At 47.3% G+C, this 14,158-nt stretch overlaps 1 protein-coding gene across 4 annotated transcripts in view; it reads left to right on the plus strand.

Annotated features, from left to right (window-relative positions):
• The window catches only part of ARHGAP21 (Rho GTPase activating protein 21), a 1,630,902-nt gene that overhangs the window by 1,449,409 nt on the left and 167,335 nt on the right, over positions 1–14,158 (plus strand). For all 4 annotated transcript variants that reach the window (XM_069648161.1, XM_069648162.1, XM_069648163.1 and 1 more), the window contains one exon: positions 8,206–8,279. In XM_069648161.1, coding sequence (XP_069504262.1) covers positions 8,206–8,279 — 74 coding nt within the window. The remainder of the gene's footprint in view (positions 1–8,205; positions 8,280–14,158) is intronic.

Below are 14,158 nucleotides of genomic sequence, written 5' to 3' on the forward strand. Positions count from 1 at the left end.
AAGGCTTCTTCCATCTACTCGCCATCAAGCAGATATTACCCTTTCTCACTTTCCCACACAAAGCACTTGCCATCCTCTCTCTGGTCAAGTCAAGAATAGTTTGTCAACATCTCCCTTGCAATGCAGGACTACCTTGCCAAAAAACTGCAACCAATACAGAACACATGACCAAAACTCCTTGGACTATGCAAGAGATACCACATACCAGCACTAGGATCACTACACTGGCTACCGGTCAAGAAAAGCATCTACTTCAAAACACTGCATTGCCCACAGAGGATCCAAGGCCAAGGAGCAAAATTCCTGCAAGAAACCATTTTCATCTATAGACCATAAGAACCCCCAGATCAAGTAATGACATACATCTTGAAACCAAACAATAATCCAAAATGATATATGGTAGATCAGCCTTCTCAAACATATCAGCGAAACTCTAGAATTCGCTTCCCAACGCAATTCACACAGTGAAGGAATCCCTGACCGTTAGGAAAGCACTAAAATCATTGCTCTTTGATTTGCCCACCTAAAATGCCGAACCATAGTATTGAAGAAGCGTGCAGCTTCAATACGAAGAGATACACCACAAAGTACTGGGTCTTGTTCCAAGGCAATGTGAAGCAAGCAGTTTGGCCTAGCAGTGAAAGAGAGACCTAAGATTAACCTCTGCATAATGGATCTCAGTTTAAACCCCTAAACAATCTATGCAACGATAGCACAAGTCGCCCCCTTCTTCCTACTAACCCTAATAAATTTCAATATTCCTGCAGACACAACACACTCTGACCAGATGGAACGCCCACACGTGGATACCACAACCCCCACAAGAACCAAATGGCAAAACTCCACACCTCCTCCAATAACTATAACAATCGCAACACGGTCAATCCACCCTACACCACAGGGATACAAAACCTCCCATACGGATTCAAGTACCTAAACGCTCACTGACCCATGCCATCTAGAAGTAAACACATACACAGTGACTGTTCGTTCCAAAATGAAACTAACAGAGCAGAACAACTTTTTTTCAGATCTGCCTGCGTGCTTGGAGACCATGAAAATGGCAGTGTTGCTCAGTGTAAATCACATTAACATACCAGAACATACAGAATTGGTCAACCAATTGGAGCATACCTTGCGTGTCCCCTTGGAGGCAAAGAGCAAGCGTGGGCCAGCTTCGGTTGGCAGCTACATCTTGTCTGCTTTCTATTTTGTGGTTACCAGTTTAAGGAACTCATGGTGGCAACCATGAAGACAGACACAAGTGATCACAGTTCAAGGGTGTTTATTAAACTGTATGCATGGGAGAGAAAACCGCCTAAACTAAAACTTAGACAGGAGCAAGCTACAACCATCCAATACTAATAAGGCAGTGCTAGTAGCGTCTTGTTAAATAAAAAGGGCCTATATTAAAAAAACGTATTGCCAATCCTTACCGCTAAGTTTTATAAAGAAAGAGTGTGCGATAATGTTCACCAGAAAACAAAGTGTTCACAAAATAAGTCAGGCTGGTATGGCGGGGTCTCCCTTCCCCACGTTTTTAGCACAGGACAAGGCGGGGCTCCTGAGCACAGCACACTCCTGAGCTTCTCCAGCATGAGGTTCACAAGTTTATTTCACGATACCAGAACCTTAAAGGGTCAAGTCTCTTTCCTCAAAGTCTCTTGCCTTACAAGGCTTGCTGGATCGAGACAACAAACAAAAGTTCCTTCAGTGATCTTGCACCTTTTGGGGGATTGCTCTTCGCCCCAGGACCTCCCGCCGCCTCTTTGCAAAATGGGCCTCCCTCCATCGGGTTTACTAGGGCTTTCTTAAACACAGTTCATGAATTTCTAACACAGTTCATGCTTTGCTCATTTTCATCAGAAAGCGTGGGTTCCCTTCTCCTGACTTTGGCATCCCTCTGTCAGGTTCTCACTTGCCTTATTCCACAGTTCACAATCTTATCTAAAAGCAGGGTTCCCGTCCCCTAAATTTCTGTTGGCGATGGGTCAGACTTTCGATTGTGCAAGGGATTTGACGTGATCCTTGTAGGACCACCCTGACATATCACGTCACCCTTTTCTAGGGCCTTCTGGTACTTGCAGTCTCCACACAAAAGGGGCCCGCGAGAGTCCTTTGAAGGAGTACTCCTGCGGCACCTGACCACTCTGCAGCTGGCCCTTGTCTGGGCTTTCCCAAAAGTGCACACGCACACGCACACGCACACACACGTACACACACACACACACTTTCTTCTCAAGTTCCTTGCATTCATATGTTGCTACTCGCAACCTTGGGCTCAACACAGTTCAGCCTCCTCCAACTCACCAGCTGTGTTGAACCCATTGGCTTAACTTGATTCTGCAGTCAAGGATAGTACCACTGCAGCCAGTGTGCCTCCCCGCCTGTTATCAATGTGGGAGGCCCCTGTGCACCGTAGACATCTGTTCCTCCACACGCCAGCTGTGACTCCCAGTGTTATGATTTCCCTTCCGGAGGCATTGCGGGTCTGGTTTGAAAATGGCAAGGACAGTTCCCCCTTCATCGTCCGTCCCAGATCTCGCTGCTTTTCTCCTCCGTTTGAAATGTTGGTCCGGTATAGCTATGTCCACGTGCTTTCAGCCTTGGTCGTAGTGTGCTCTTGTGCTCTGCCTTTTATCCCTGTGGGGAAGGTAAAAGGCCCTCAGGTGTGCGTGGTTATTGTCAATTGCCTGTGGGCAATGTAGCCACATCTTTCTCACAGGGGAACCAGGACAGGAAATCTACATTTCCCTAGTCTTTTCCTTTCCGGTATTCCACAATGTAGCAGTAGGGCTGCAGGTCTTCAAACCATCGCATGACACGTGGGTTTGAGTCTATGCGTTGGTTAATCCAAACTAGGGGACAATGGTCAGTGACTAATGTAAACTTTCTGCCTAAGAGGTAGTATCCAAGATAGATAGATAGTCCACATGATAGCCAGGGCCTCGAATTCCAGCACAAAGTAATTTCCTTCATGTGGGAAGAGCTTGCGACTTGTAAACAAGATGAGATGTTCTAGTCCGTCGCAAACTTGAGATGGGACTGCTCCTAAACCAGTAAGGGAGGCGTCCGTCTGCAATATAAAGTCTTTGGAGAAGAGTCTACTACCTTCAGGATTGGGTTCTGGCATAGTTTGCTTAAAGGTGTTGTAACATGTATAATCCTCATCAGACCAGTGAAGTTTCTTGTGTTCAGCGTTCTTAAGTTTATCTGTCAGTCGAGCTGTTTTGTCCGTAAAATGTGCAATAAATCTACGGTAATATCCTATGAACCCTAGAAAGGCTCCAAGATCCCTTTTTAGTTTTGGGTGTAGGTGTATTTGGCACGGCTCTCATTTTCGCATGTTGGGGGTGTACGTTCCCATTCCCTTCAATAAACCAGGGATATTTTACAGCTGACTTTACAATCTGTAGATTAGCATTTGGGCCGACCTGTCTGAGGACTCTCATAATAGTATGAAGATAGAAAATGTGGTTTTCCCAGCTTTTACTATAAATGATTATATCGTCAATATAAGCTCCACAGAAATCACAATAAGGACATAAGATGTTATCCATTAGGTGTTGGAAAGTGGCTGGTGCGGCCAGTAAGCCAAAAGGGTGGGCTTTGAATTGAAACAGTCCTAAGGGCGTTGAAAGCGCTGTTTTTTCTTTATCTGGCTCATATATACTGGTACCTGCCAGTACCCTTTTGTTAAGTCTAGGGTGGATAAAAAGCTACCCGCTTCGAGTTTATCAAGTAGGTAATCTATGCGTTGCATGGGATAGGCATTGAAGTCGGAAATCGCATTAACTTGACGGAAGTCTATACAGAACCTCCAGGAACGGTCAGAATATGCTAGGGGAGGACCATGGGCTCGATAATATTTTCTTGCACCATTTTGTTTGGTCCTTTGGAAGTCTATGGTTTAAATGTACCACTTTTCCCTTGGGCGGTCTAATATAGTGGTAAGTGCCTTTTATTCTTCCTGGTTTGTCTAAAATACATCAGGAATTATGTAATTACATCTCTTAGATCATCTTGTTGTTGAGCAGACAACTCGGGAAGAATTAGTTCAAAGTTGTCTATATTCTGGAACCTAACAAGATAGCATTTTGGCGTGGTTGGCTGACTGGTTCTCCTTCAACTCCTTTAAGAGATTTACGTGATGAAAGTGGACCCTCTGTTTTTTGTCCGCGTGGGCTTTTTTATAAGTGGAGGTTACTGTTCGTTGTAATATTTCATAGGGTCCGTGCCACTTCGGAACAAGCTTGTTTTCGGAGGTGGTTAATAGGACCAATACTTTCTTTTTCCTATAGAAAATGATCTCAAACTTACTTTCTAGTTGTAGTTAGATTTTTGTCCTCTCTGGGCCTTTTCATATGAGTGCTGACTAGATCTCGAAGTCTTGTATGTTCTCGCATTCGGGCAGCAGTTTACAAGAGAATGGGTGCCTCTTCTCGTCCTTCCCAAGTTTCTCGAAGCATGTCCAGGACATCTATGTGCTCTTTGCCATAAAGCAGTTCAAAAGGGGAAAATCCTGTAGAGGCCTGTGGGGTTTTCCTCACTACAAATAGTGCCCACAAGATCATCCGACCCCGTCTTTATCTACCAATTTTCACAGGATTAATGTTAGTTTTGTTGAAACTTTCTACCAAGCCATCGGTTTGGGAAAATACACAGAAGTTCATAAGGTGGTAATATGGAGTAGCTTTTTGGCCTGTGCCATGAGCTTGCTCATAAAATTTGAACCCTGATCGGTCAATATTTCCTTGGGAAAGCCAAACCTGGAAAAATACAGTAGGATGTATTTAAGGATTTGCTGCGTGGTATTTCGCATTGTGAATGCTTCGGGGTATCTAGTGGCATCATCGACAATCACAAGGACCTTATTGTTGCCTAATCTGGATGTTTCTAGACGTCTGGTAATGTCCATTCCAATTCTTGAATAAGGGATTTCTGTGATTGATAATGGATTCAAAGGGGCAGACAAGGAGATGTATGTGGTAGTTTTTTGACATATTTCACACGTCTGGATAAAGGTCTTTATATCGGTGTGGCTACCTGGCCAGTAAAACGTCCCACTGATGTGTGCTTGGGTTTTGGATAGTACTAGGTTGGCCCCGGTAAAATGGGAATGGGCCATCTCCCGTACACTTTCGGTGAGTTCTGGGGATCACCAGCTGTGTATTTATTAACCCTTCCAACAATGTTTCCCTCCTATACAACAATCCCTGCTTTAAGAAGAAAAAGGGGCTTCCTTTTTGTGTACCTTCTCCTTCCGGAAGAATGCAGAAAGGCTTCAGACAAAGCGGGATCGTTTTGCAGGGCATAGGCTAAATCGGGATAGATGGTTGGCTCCTCTCCCTTCGTTGGTTCAATGTTATGTTTATCAGCTTCCCCAAAGCCTAGTGCACCTCTTTCTGTTTTGTCTGGTTCACTTTAAACTGAGGGAACAGTGCCCTTTCCAAAATTCCTTGAGCAATTTGATCCCCACTATGTACTTCAAATGGGACTTTGCCATGATTCTGTAAGAGAACCTTTACGTCCCCTCGGAAGTCAGGGTTGATGACGCCTGCTAAAACATCTATGCCGAACTTCCATGCTAGGCCAAATTTTGGGGCTAACCTGATGTGACACCCCCGCAGGGGGTATCGAAACCAAATCGGTAGGTATCATTCCTCTTTTCCCAGGGGGAAATGACAGCTTCGCTACTGCTACAAATATCGAAACCTATCCATTCTCTTGTGGTAACAGAAGGGTTAGAAGCTTATGAAATTGTAGGGTTCCCTAATTTGTTTCAATTGAGTCACATCCCACCTCTAACACCATATGTAAGGAAATTATGGTGGCAACAGTGAAGACAGACACAAGTGATCACAGTTCAATGGTGTTTATTAAACTGTATGCATGTGTGAGAAAAACACTAATCTGAACCTAAAGCTAAGATGGGAGCAAGCTACGACCATCAAATAATAATGAGACCGTCCTAGTAGTGTCTTGTCAATTAAAAAAGGACTATACTAAAAAAGCTATTGCCAAGCCTTACCACTAAGTTATAAAAGGAGTGTGGGATAATGTTCACCAGAATAGAAAGACTTGTTCACAAAGTGATAAGCCAGGATGGTATGGTGGGGGGGGGGGAGTCTCCCTTCCCCACGTTTCTAGCACAGGACAAGGCGGGACACCGGAGCACAGCACACTACTGGGCTTCTCCGGCATGTTCACAAGTCTATTTCACGATACCAGAACCTTCAAGGGTCAAGTCTCTTTCCTCAATGTCTCTTGCCTTACAAGGCCTGCAGGATCAAAACAACAAGCAAACTGAAGTTCCTTTGGTGATCTTGCACCTTTGGGCGTTTGCTCTTGGCCCCTAGGACCTCCCTCCGCCGGGCTCAGATCCTCTCTGCAAAATGGGCCCCTCTACGTCTGGTTCACTACAGCCTTCTTTAACACAGTTCATGAATTTCTAACACAGTTCATGCTTTACTCATTTTCATCAAAGCGTGGGTTCCCTTCTCCTAGCTTTCTTTCAGCATCCCTCTGTCGTGTTCACACTTGCCTTATACCACAGTTAACGATCTCATCAGAAAGCGGGTTCCCTTCCCCTAGCTTTCTGTCAGTGATGGGCCCGAGACTTTCGATTGTACAAGGGATTTGACGTGACCCTTGTAGGACCACCCTGACATCTCATGTCGTCCTTTCCTAGGGCCTTCTGGTACTTGCAGTCTCAACACAAAAAGGGGCCAGCGAGATCCTTTGAATGAGCACTCCTGCGGCACCGGACCACTCTGCAGCTGGCCCTTGTCTGGGCTTTCCCAAAAGTTCAAACACACACACACGTTCTTTTCTCATGTTCCTTGCGTTCATATAATGTTGCCACTCGCAACCTTGGGCTCAACACAGTTCGGTTTGCTATCGGCCTCCTCCGACTCACTGGCTGTGTTCAACCTGTTGGCTTGTCTTGTTTTTGGAGTAAAGGACGGTACCAGGGTAGCCAGCGTGCCTCCCCGCCTGTGTTATCAAAGCGGGAGGCACCCATGCACCGTTGACATCTGTTCCTCCACCCGCCAACTGTGACTCGCGGTCTTATGATTTCCCTTTCGGAGGCTTTGCAGGTCTGTGTTGAAAAGGGCAAGGGCAGTTCCCCCTTTCGTCGTTCCTCCAGGTCTCGCCGCTTTCTCCTCTGTTTGAACTGTCGGTCCGGTATAGCTGTGTCCTCATGCATTTGGCCTGGCTCGTAGTATGATCTCGTGCTCTGCCTTTTATCCCTGTGTGGAAGTTAAAGGGTCGTCAGATATGCGTGGTTAAGGTCGGTTGCCTGACTGCCTGACCTGTGTTTAGGGACATGTCAGATAAACCGCTCTGGTGTTAGTCCGTTGTCTGTTACAGTGTAAGAAAGTGTTTGTGTCCGAAAGGGGTGTGGTGGGTGGGTAGAGCTTCTAAACATCCTACAGGGTAGGATCGGAAAAGGTGTTAATTAGGAAGGGGGAAATGCGCATGGGGGTAATGTGTCTAGCCCATCGGTGTCCCACTTCCATTCCCCGAAGATCCCTCATCCATGTGATCCTCCCCCACTGGTCCACCCCCAGGAACTGGATCCAATAGCGATGGCCGTGTCCTGGCCACTTGGATGACAGATCGAAGGATTAGCGGGTGAGACACCTTCAGGTTTCTCACACCAGCCATAGGGACGAGGGAAGGGTCCCATCCATCCTGTATCTTTAGGCAGCTCTTTTTCATTCTGCTTTTTACAATGACAGGATATTTCAGAATTGGTGGACCAGCTTAGTCAATTCTGATCTGACTCCTGAAGATCTAATATTAGTAAGCAACTTACTTTATATAAATCATTTCTAAAGAACACAAAGTGAAATCCGTATTTTTCCTAGTTAAGTTGATGGTTTAGTCTACAATTAGTTGCATCGCGTCCACAAATAATGTAACATTTTTGAAAATCTATTCATACAAGCTTCTGTTTTTTCTTGATGACTATTTTATCTTCATAACTTTGTGCCCACAAAGAATTGGTCAACTTTATTTTGCAACAATACAGTGCATTTCTGAAAATATGATAGTCTACTATTTCAACCCTCTGCCTCTGTTAACTGGCCTAGTTGGTCACTGCATGAATTCAAGGGTGTTTTGTTGAGATTGCCAGAGCTTTGTTCCACGTCCTTATGCCAATGTTTTAATTAACTTGCTTGTTTTTTCTAAAAAAAGATAAATATGCTGACTTTATCGAAGCCAACCGAACGGAAGATCCAGTTGAAAGACTCAAAATACTAAAGAGATTAGTAAGTATACAGGTGATATTTAATCCGTTTGCTTCTTTTAGGGACTCTGATTTGAAAGATTTTATGACTTTAGCAATAACCGTTTACTTCTGAATGGGTTGTCTAGCGTTAGGATATGTATCATTGATGAAATCATGTTTCTTATGGATTCCTTCCTCCCACATATTCCTCATCTCTCATATGGTATCTCTCACCATCTTCAAAAATGTTCTCACTACCAGGGGGAACAGTGCAGCCCCATGTCTGCTCCACCCTGTGCTGTTGTGTATGTATATATGTATGTATATATGTATATATATTTCTGAGGCTTGTGGAATCTGCTTAGATCACATGCTGTGCATAGGCCGACATCTAGTGGAAGCTGCGGAGTATTACAGTTTGTTTTTCGAAAATCGAAAATGGGCGTCGACACAGGCGTGCCAGTAATACTATCCCTAGTGTGACGTCCACTGTACCCAAGATCCCTCACGCGTCTAGGATCCTCAGATTGTTTTTTTCCGCCATACTGGTCGGAAGCATCTTGCGGAGTTCCCTGGCCTTAGCCATACTTTTGCTGTTATTATAATTATAATTCTTATTCATTCCCTTCCCCACCCCAACGTCGACCCTCGTCCTCGACGACGGCTGGAGAAGTCATCGACCGTCGACTGCTGCACGACGGATCTGGGCCTCGGAAGGCCGCTGGCCTCGGCCCGGGCCTAGTAGGCCGCTGGCCTCGGCCCTTACAAGTAGGGAGAGTGGGGGGTGGTACATACTCTTCACTCTTGATATATAGTTACATTTTATATATTCCTACACTTAGCAGCCCGCTGCCTTAAGGTGCGTATGGAGGGTACCCCTTTTCAATTCTGCCCCAAGTGCAATCGCAAATACCCTTGGGTCGACAGGCACGCCACGTGCAATCTCTGCTTGCCAAGGGATCACCCCGAAGCGAACTGCAGAGCGTGTAGTAGGTTTAAACCTAAGACACTTAAGGACCGTTCGACAAAGCGTTGGGCCCACCACGCCAGGCAGGAGGCCATGGCAGCGGAGGGCGCCTTCAGCGATGGCAGCGACGCCGTACTTTCGGACGGCGAGGGCATTACGGCGTCGAAAGACAGCCGGCGAGCGCAGGTCCCCGACCTCGGAAGGTCGTCCGGCAGGGCGGCTATGGGGAAGACCCCCGGCGACGCAAGCGCTACACACCTAACACACACTAAACACACTAAGACCAACCGGACCTCGACGACGTCGACTTCACGGAAAGAGGCACAAAAAGAACGGTCCGACTCGGTGTCCTCTGGGCGCTCTCGATCGAGATCACCTCACGACGCAAGGCAATCATCCACTCTTGCCAAGAGTGCCTCGCTACACACATTAACGGAAGTTCGATCGTCGGGAGACGAAGACGACTTCCACCCCCAGGCCGCGCTCCAAGATACCGAGACCGCGGTTAACACCAGTGAGGCCCCTCGAAAGCACACAGATACCTCTCCAGACCCTCGGCGCCAGGCGTCGAAAGTCTCTGGGTCCTCCAAGGGACAGGGAAAACATTTTTCCACGCAGGGGGAGGGGGGGAAGCAGCGGAAAGCACAGCCTTCCACTCCTATAAAGCCATCCTCTCACCCTAGGCAGACAAGCAAACACAAGTCTACCCTTGAAAAGTCCCATAAATCATCACCTACTAAAGTAATACCCTGTTCCAGGGAATGGTCCAGTGAAGACATAGACAGGGTTATGTCTAGGATGTCTTCCTTGGCTGATTTTTATGATAAGAACCCAGAACATTTTCTTTCATATAACCCTCAAGGGGCCACACCCTCAGGCTCCTCCGATCCTATCCCGCTAAGTAAAAAGCCCCGGTTCGAAAGACCTGAACCCTTCGAGGTTCAGCCTTACTCCATTCCATATTCTACTCCACTCCCCAGTTACCAGGGACAAGTTTTCCCTGAAGAGGTCCAGGAGTTTGAATTTATGGAAGAACAAACCGGGACAGATTACCTTGCAGAGGATGAGGACCTGGAGGAGAGAGAAAATGAGCAGGAAATTTACAGAGTAGATTCCCCAGTACAAAGCAAAGCCCCAGTTACCGACTCTCCAGTTGATAACCAGCCCCTCCTCAACGAGGTTCTCGCTCGAGCAGCGGAACATTTCCACATCGACACCCACGGTGTACAGGAGGAAAGGGACTTCGCGGAGGAGTTTGTAGGAGAAAGGAGACCGGTCGCTCAGACCATCCCTATCCTCAAGTCCATCCAACGAAGAATAGATCCTTCCCTGGTGAATCCTAATCTCACCAGAGCTGTCAACCCCAGAATTGAAAAGATTTTCCGGGCAGCCCAGTCTGACCCTCTGTATATAAGGGGACATCTTAAACCAGATTCCCTAGTGGTTACCAACACTAGAAAAAGGGCTGGCACGCCCTTATCTTCATCAGAAGCTCCTCCCGACAAGGAGAGCAAAAAACTTTATGGGTTTGGCAGGAAGGTAGCCTCAACGTCCGCCTACCAAGCAAGGATTGCGAATTCCACCACCCTGTTGGCTAGTTACAATTGCCATCAATGGGAAGAAGTCGCGGCGCTCATTGCCTCTGCTCCAGAACCGTTAAAGGGCCAGTTGGCTCGGATCTCGGCAGAGGGGAGAGCCGTGTCTGGTTGCATTTTAAAAGCAACTTTCGACGCCGCTGACAACGCAGGGAGATTGATAGCAGAGGGTACGGTTATCAAGAGACATGCGTGGTTACGGCAGTCGGGATTCAAGACAGAAACCCAGGCTTCTTTAATAGACAAGCCAGTGGAACCCGACCTATTGTTTGGGAAAGCGGTCGAAGACGCACTTAAAAATGCCAAAGATGAATATGAGACTCTCAAATCCCTTGGCCAGCTTACCAACAAACCCCCTAACCAGAGGGGGAACAGTAATTTTCGTCGCCCACGCGGCCACAATTCACAAAGAGGCAACTATGCCCAGGGACAGGGTACACAATGGAATAACAACCAGCAGTCTACCCAGAGTTACGGCAGGGGTAACAAGAGAGGTCGTGGAAGAGGCAGAGGCAGCCCAAACAAGGGAGGTGGCACGCCTCCACCAAAACAGTGACGCTCAGTTCAGGGTCCCTTGTCACGCAACCCCAGTAGGGGGACGCATTTCCACCTTCACCCAAGCTTGGGAAGGGATCACCTCAGACAGATGGGTGCTGTCAACAGTATCCGCAGGATATTGTATAGAACTACTGCAGCGTCCCCGGAACCATCCTCCACGACAAAGAGTGCACTCCCTAGAGCATCAAATGATCCTTCTCGAGGAGATTGCCATTCTGCTAGAAAAGGACGCGATAGAACTCGTCCCAGGACACCAGGTAAACAAGGGTATCTATTCAACTTACTTCCTTGTGCCAAAGAAAGATTTGACAATGCGCCCAGTATTGGACTTACGGCCTGCCAACAAGTATGTCAAGCCCCAAAAATTCCGTATGACCACGCTACAAGAGGTAATCCCCCTCCTAAAAAAGGGGGATTACATGGCAACCTTGGATATGAAAGATGCTTATTTTCATATTTCCATGCTCCCAGCGCACAGAAAATACTTACGCTTCAAGGTGGACAGTCGCCACTACCAATTCAAGGTACTGCCCTTCGGGATAGCTTCAGCACCAAGGGTATTCACCAAGGTACTGGCTGTGGCGGCTGCACACCTACGCAGGGAGGCAATCCCGGTGTACCCTTATCTGGACGACTGGCTCATAACGGGGGAAACCCCAGGAATTTGCAGGTCAAACATTCAGAGGACTATCGACCTCCTCCACGAATTAGGCTTCTCTATCAACGAGAAAAAGTCAAGTCTGGTGCCAAGCACCTCAAAACAGTTTCTAGGAGCTATCCTAGATACTCAGAAAGGATTGACCTTCCCTTCGGAAGAGAGAATTCGGTATATACTTCGGCAAATTCCGCATTATCAGTCAGGTCAACAGATAACAGTACGCAAAGCTATGCGGTTACTGGGCATGATGGCGTCATGCATTTACCTGGTCCCCCACGCGCGTCTGCGCATGCGTCCCATGCAAGAATGGTTGGCGAAACAGTGGTCTCAGGCAAGTGGTCAGTGGGACGATCTAGTGGTCGTTTCGCCAACACTCGTACAGAGCCTACACTGGTGGACAAGAGAGAATCTCGCAAAGGGGAAAACCTTTTACGATCCCGAAGTACAAGCCGTGGTGACTACAGATGCATGCCTGACTGGGTGGGGAGCTCACCATCTTCACCACACAGCTCAGGGTCTCTGGTCTCACTCAGTAGCCAAGAACCACATCAATCTGCTAGAGCTTCTGGCAGTATTCCGAGCGCTAAAGGCCTTCGAGCCCCATCTACTGAACTTGTCGGTGCAGATCAGGACGGACAGCACGACAGCCATGTTCTATCTGAACAAGCAAGGGGGGACTCGTTCGCCACTGTCCAAGCTTGCCCAGAAAATATGGATATGGGCACTCAGACGGAACATCTTCCTGTCATCACAACATGTTCCAGGGGAGCTCAATTCCCTAGCGGATGCGCTAAGCAGAGACTCCCTCCCAGAAGAACACGAATGGGTCCTTCACAGAAACGTAGTAGAAGATCTCTTCTCTCAGTGGGGTTTCCCCACTATAGACCTATTCGCCACAAGCGAAAACAGACAATGCCCAGGATTTGCATCCAGGTTCCCCCAGCCAGACTCCCAAGGGAATGCCCTGTGGATGAACTGGTCAGGGATGTTTGCGTACGCTTTCCCACCAACTCCTCTCATCAGGAAAGTGGTGTACAAGATGAACAAGGAATCGATGACGCTCATCCTAGTTGCTCCCATGTGGGCGAGACAACCATGGTTTCCACACCTACGCAGGATGGCGGTGTGCGAGCCCATCAGACTCCCAGCCTGGTACAACCTACTGTCCCAGCAACAGGGTCAAACAGTGCATCAGGAACCCAACTCTATGAACCTAGCAGCATGGCTCCTGAAGTCATAGAGTTTGGACATCTCAAATTACCACAGAGGTGTATGGACATTCTAAAAGAGTCCAGGAAACCAAATACAAGGCACTGTTACTTTGATAAGTGGAAAAGATTTGTTATCTGGTGCCAAAATAAACAAATCAACCCGGTTGATTGCACTCCTTCCAACGTTGTGACATACATGCTCCACCTGCTGGATGCAGGGTTGGTTTTTAACTCGCTGAAAGTACACCTGGCAGCCCTCTCGGCTTACACCACATCCCATAACAAGGTCTCGTGGTGGAAAGTACCAGTGGTTAAAGCCTTCATGGAAGGAGTAAAGAGACTTCACCCTCCTATTTCGAACCCACCGCCAGGATGGGACCTCAACGTGGTGCTTATAAAACGGCCTTCTTAGTAGCCATTACCTCCATAAGAAGGGTCAGTGAAATTCAGGCTCTGTCAGTGCAGGATCCTTTCTTTACTATCCACAAGGACAAACTGGTTTTACGCACACACCCTAGGTTCTCACCTAAATTCATATCCAAGTTCCATGTAAACCAGTCCATCGAGCTTCCGGCTTTCTTCCAAAACCCGCAAAGCTCGGCTGAGGTGAAACTACACACCCTAGATGTGCGTAGGGCGGTCCTATACTATGTAAATAAAACCAGACCGCTAAGGAAAACAGATCAACTGTTTGTCTCCGTAGCTACAGGCAGAGAGGGGGATCGCGTCTCTAAGGGCGCTATCTCGAAGTGGATTATCAACTGTATACAGCTGTGTTACTCTCTTTCTGAAAAGACTCTGCCTTTTACGCCAAGGGCCCACTCTACTAGAGGCATTGGTGCCACTCTGGCTTTCATTGCAAATGTTCCCCTCGACACCATTTGCAAAGCAGCTACTTGGAGCTCTATTCACACTTTTACTCAGCATTAC

Source organism: Ambystoma mexicanum, chromosome 2q (genome assembly GCF_040938575.1).
Source record: "Ambystoma mexicanum isolate Mex_15411 chromosome 2q, UKY_AmexF1_1, whole genome shotgun sequence".
NCBI lineage: Eukaryota > Metazoa > Chordata > Amphibia > Caudata > Ambystomatidae > Ambystoma > Ambystoma mexicanum.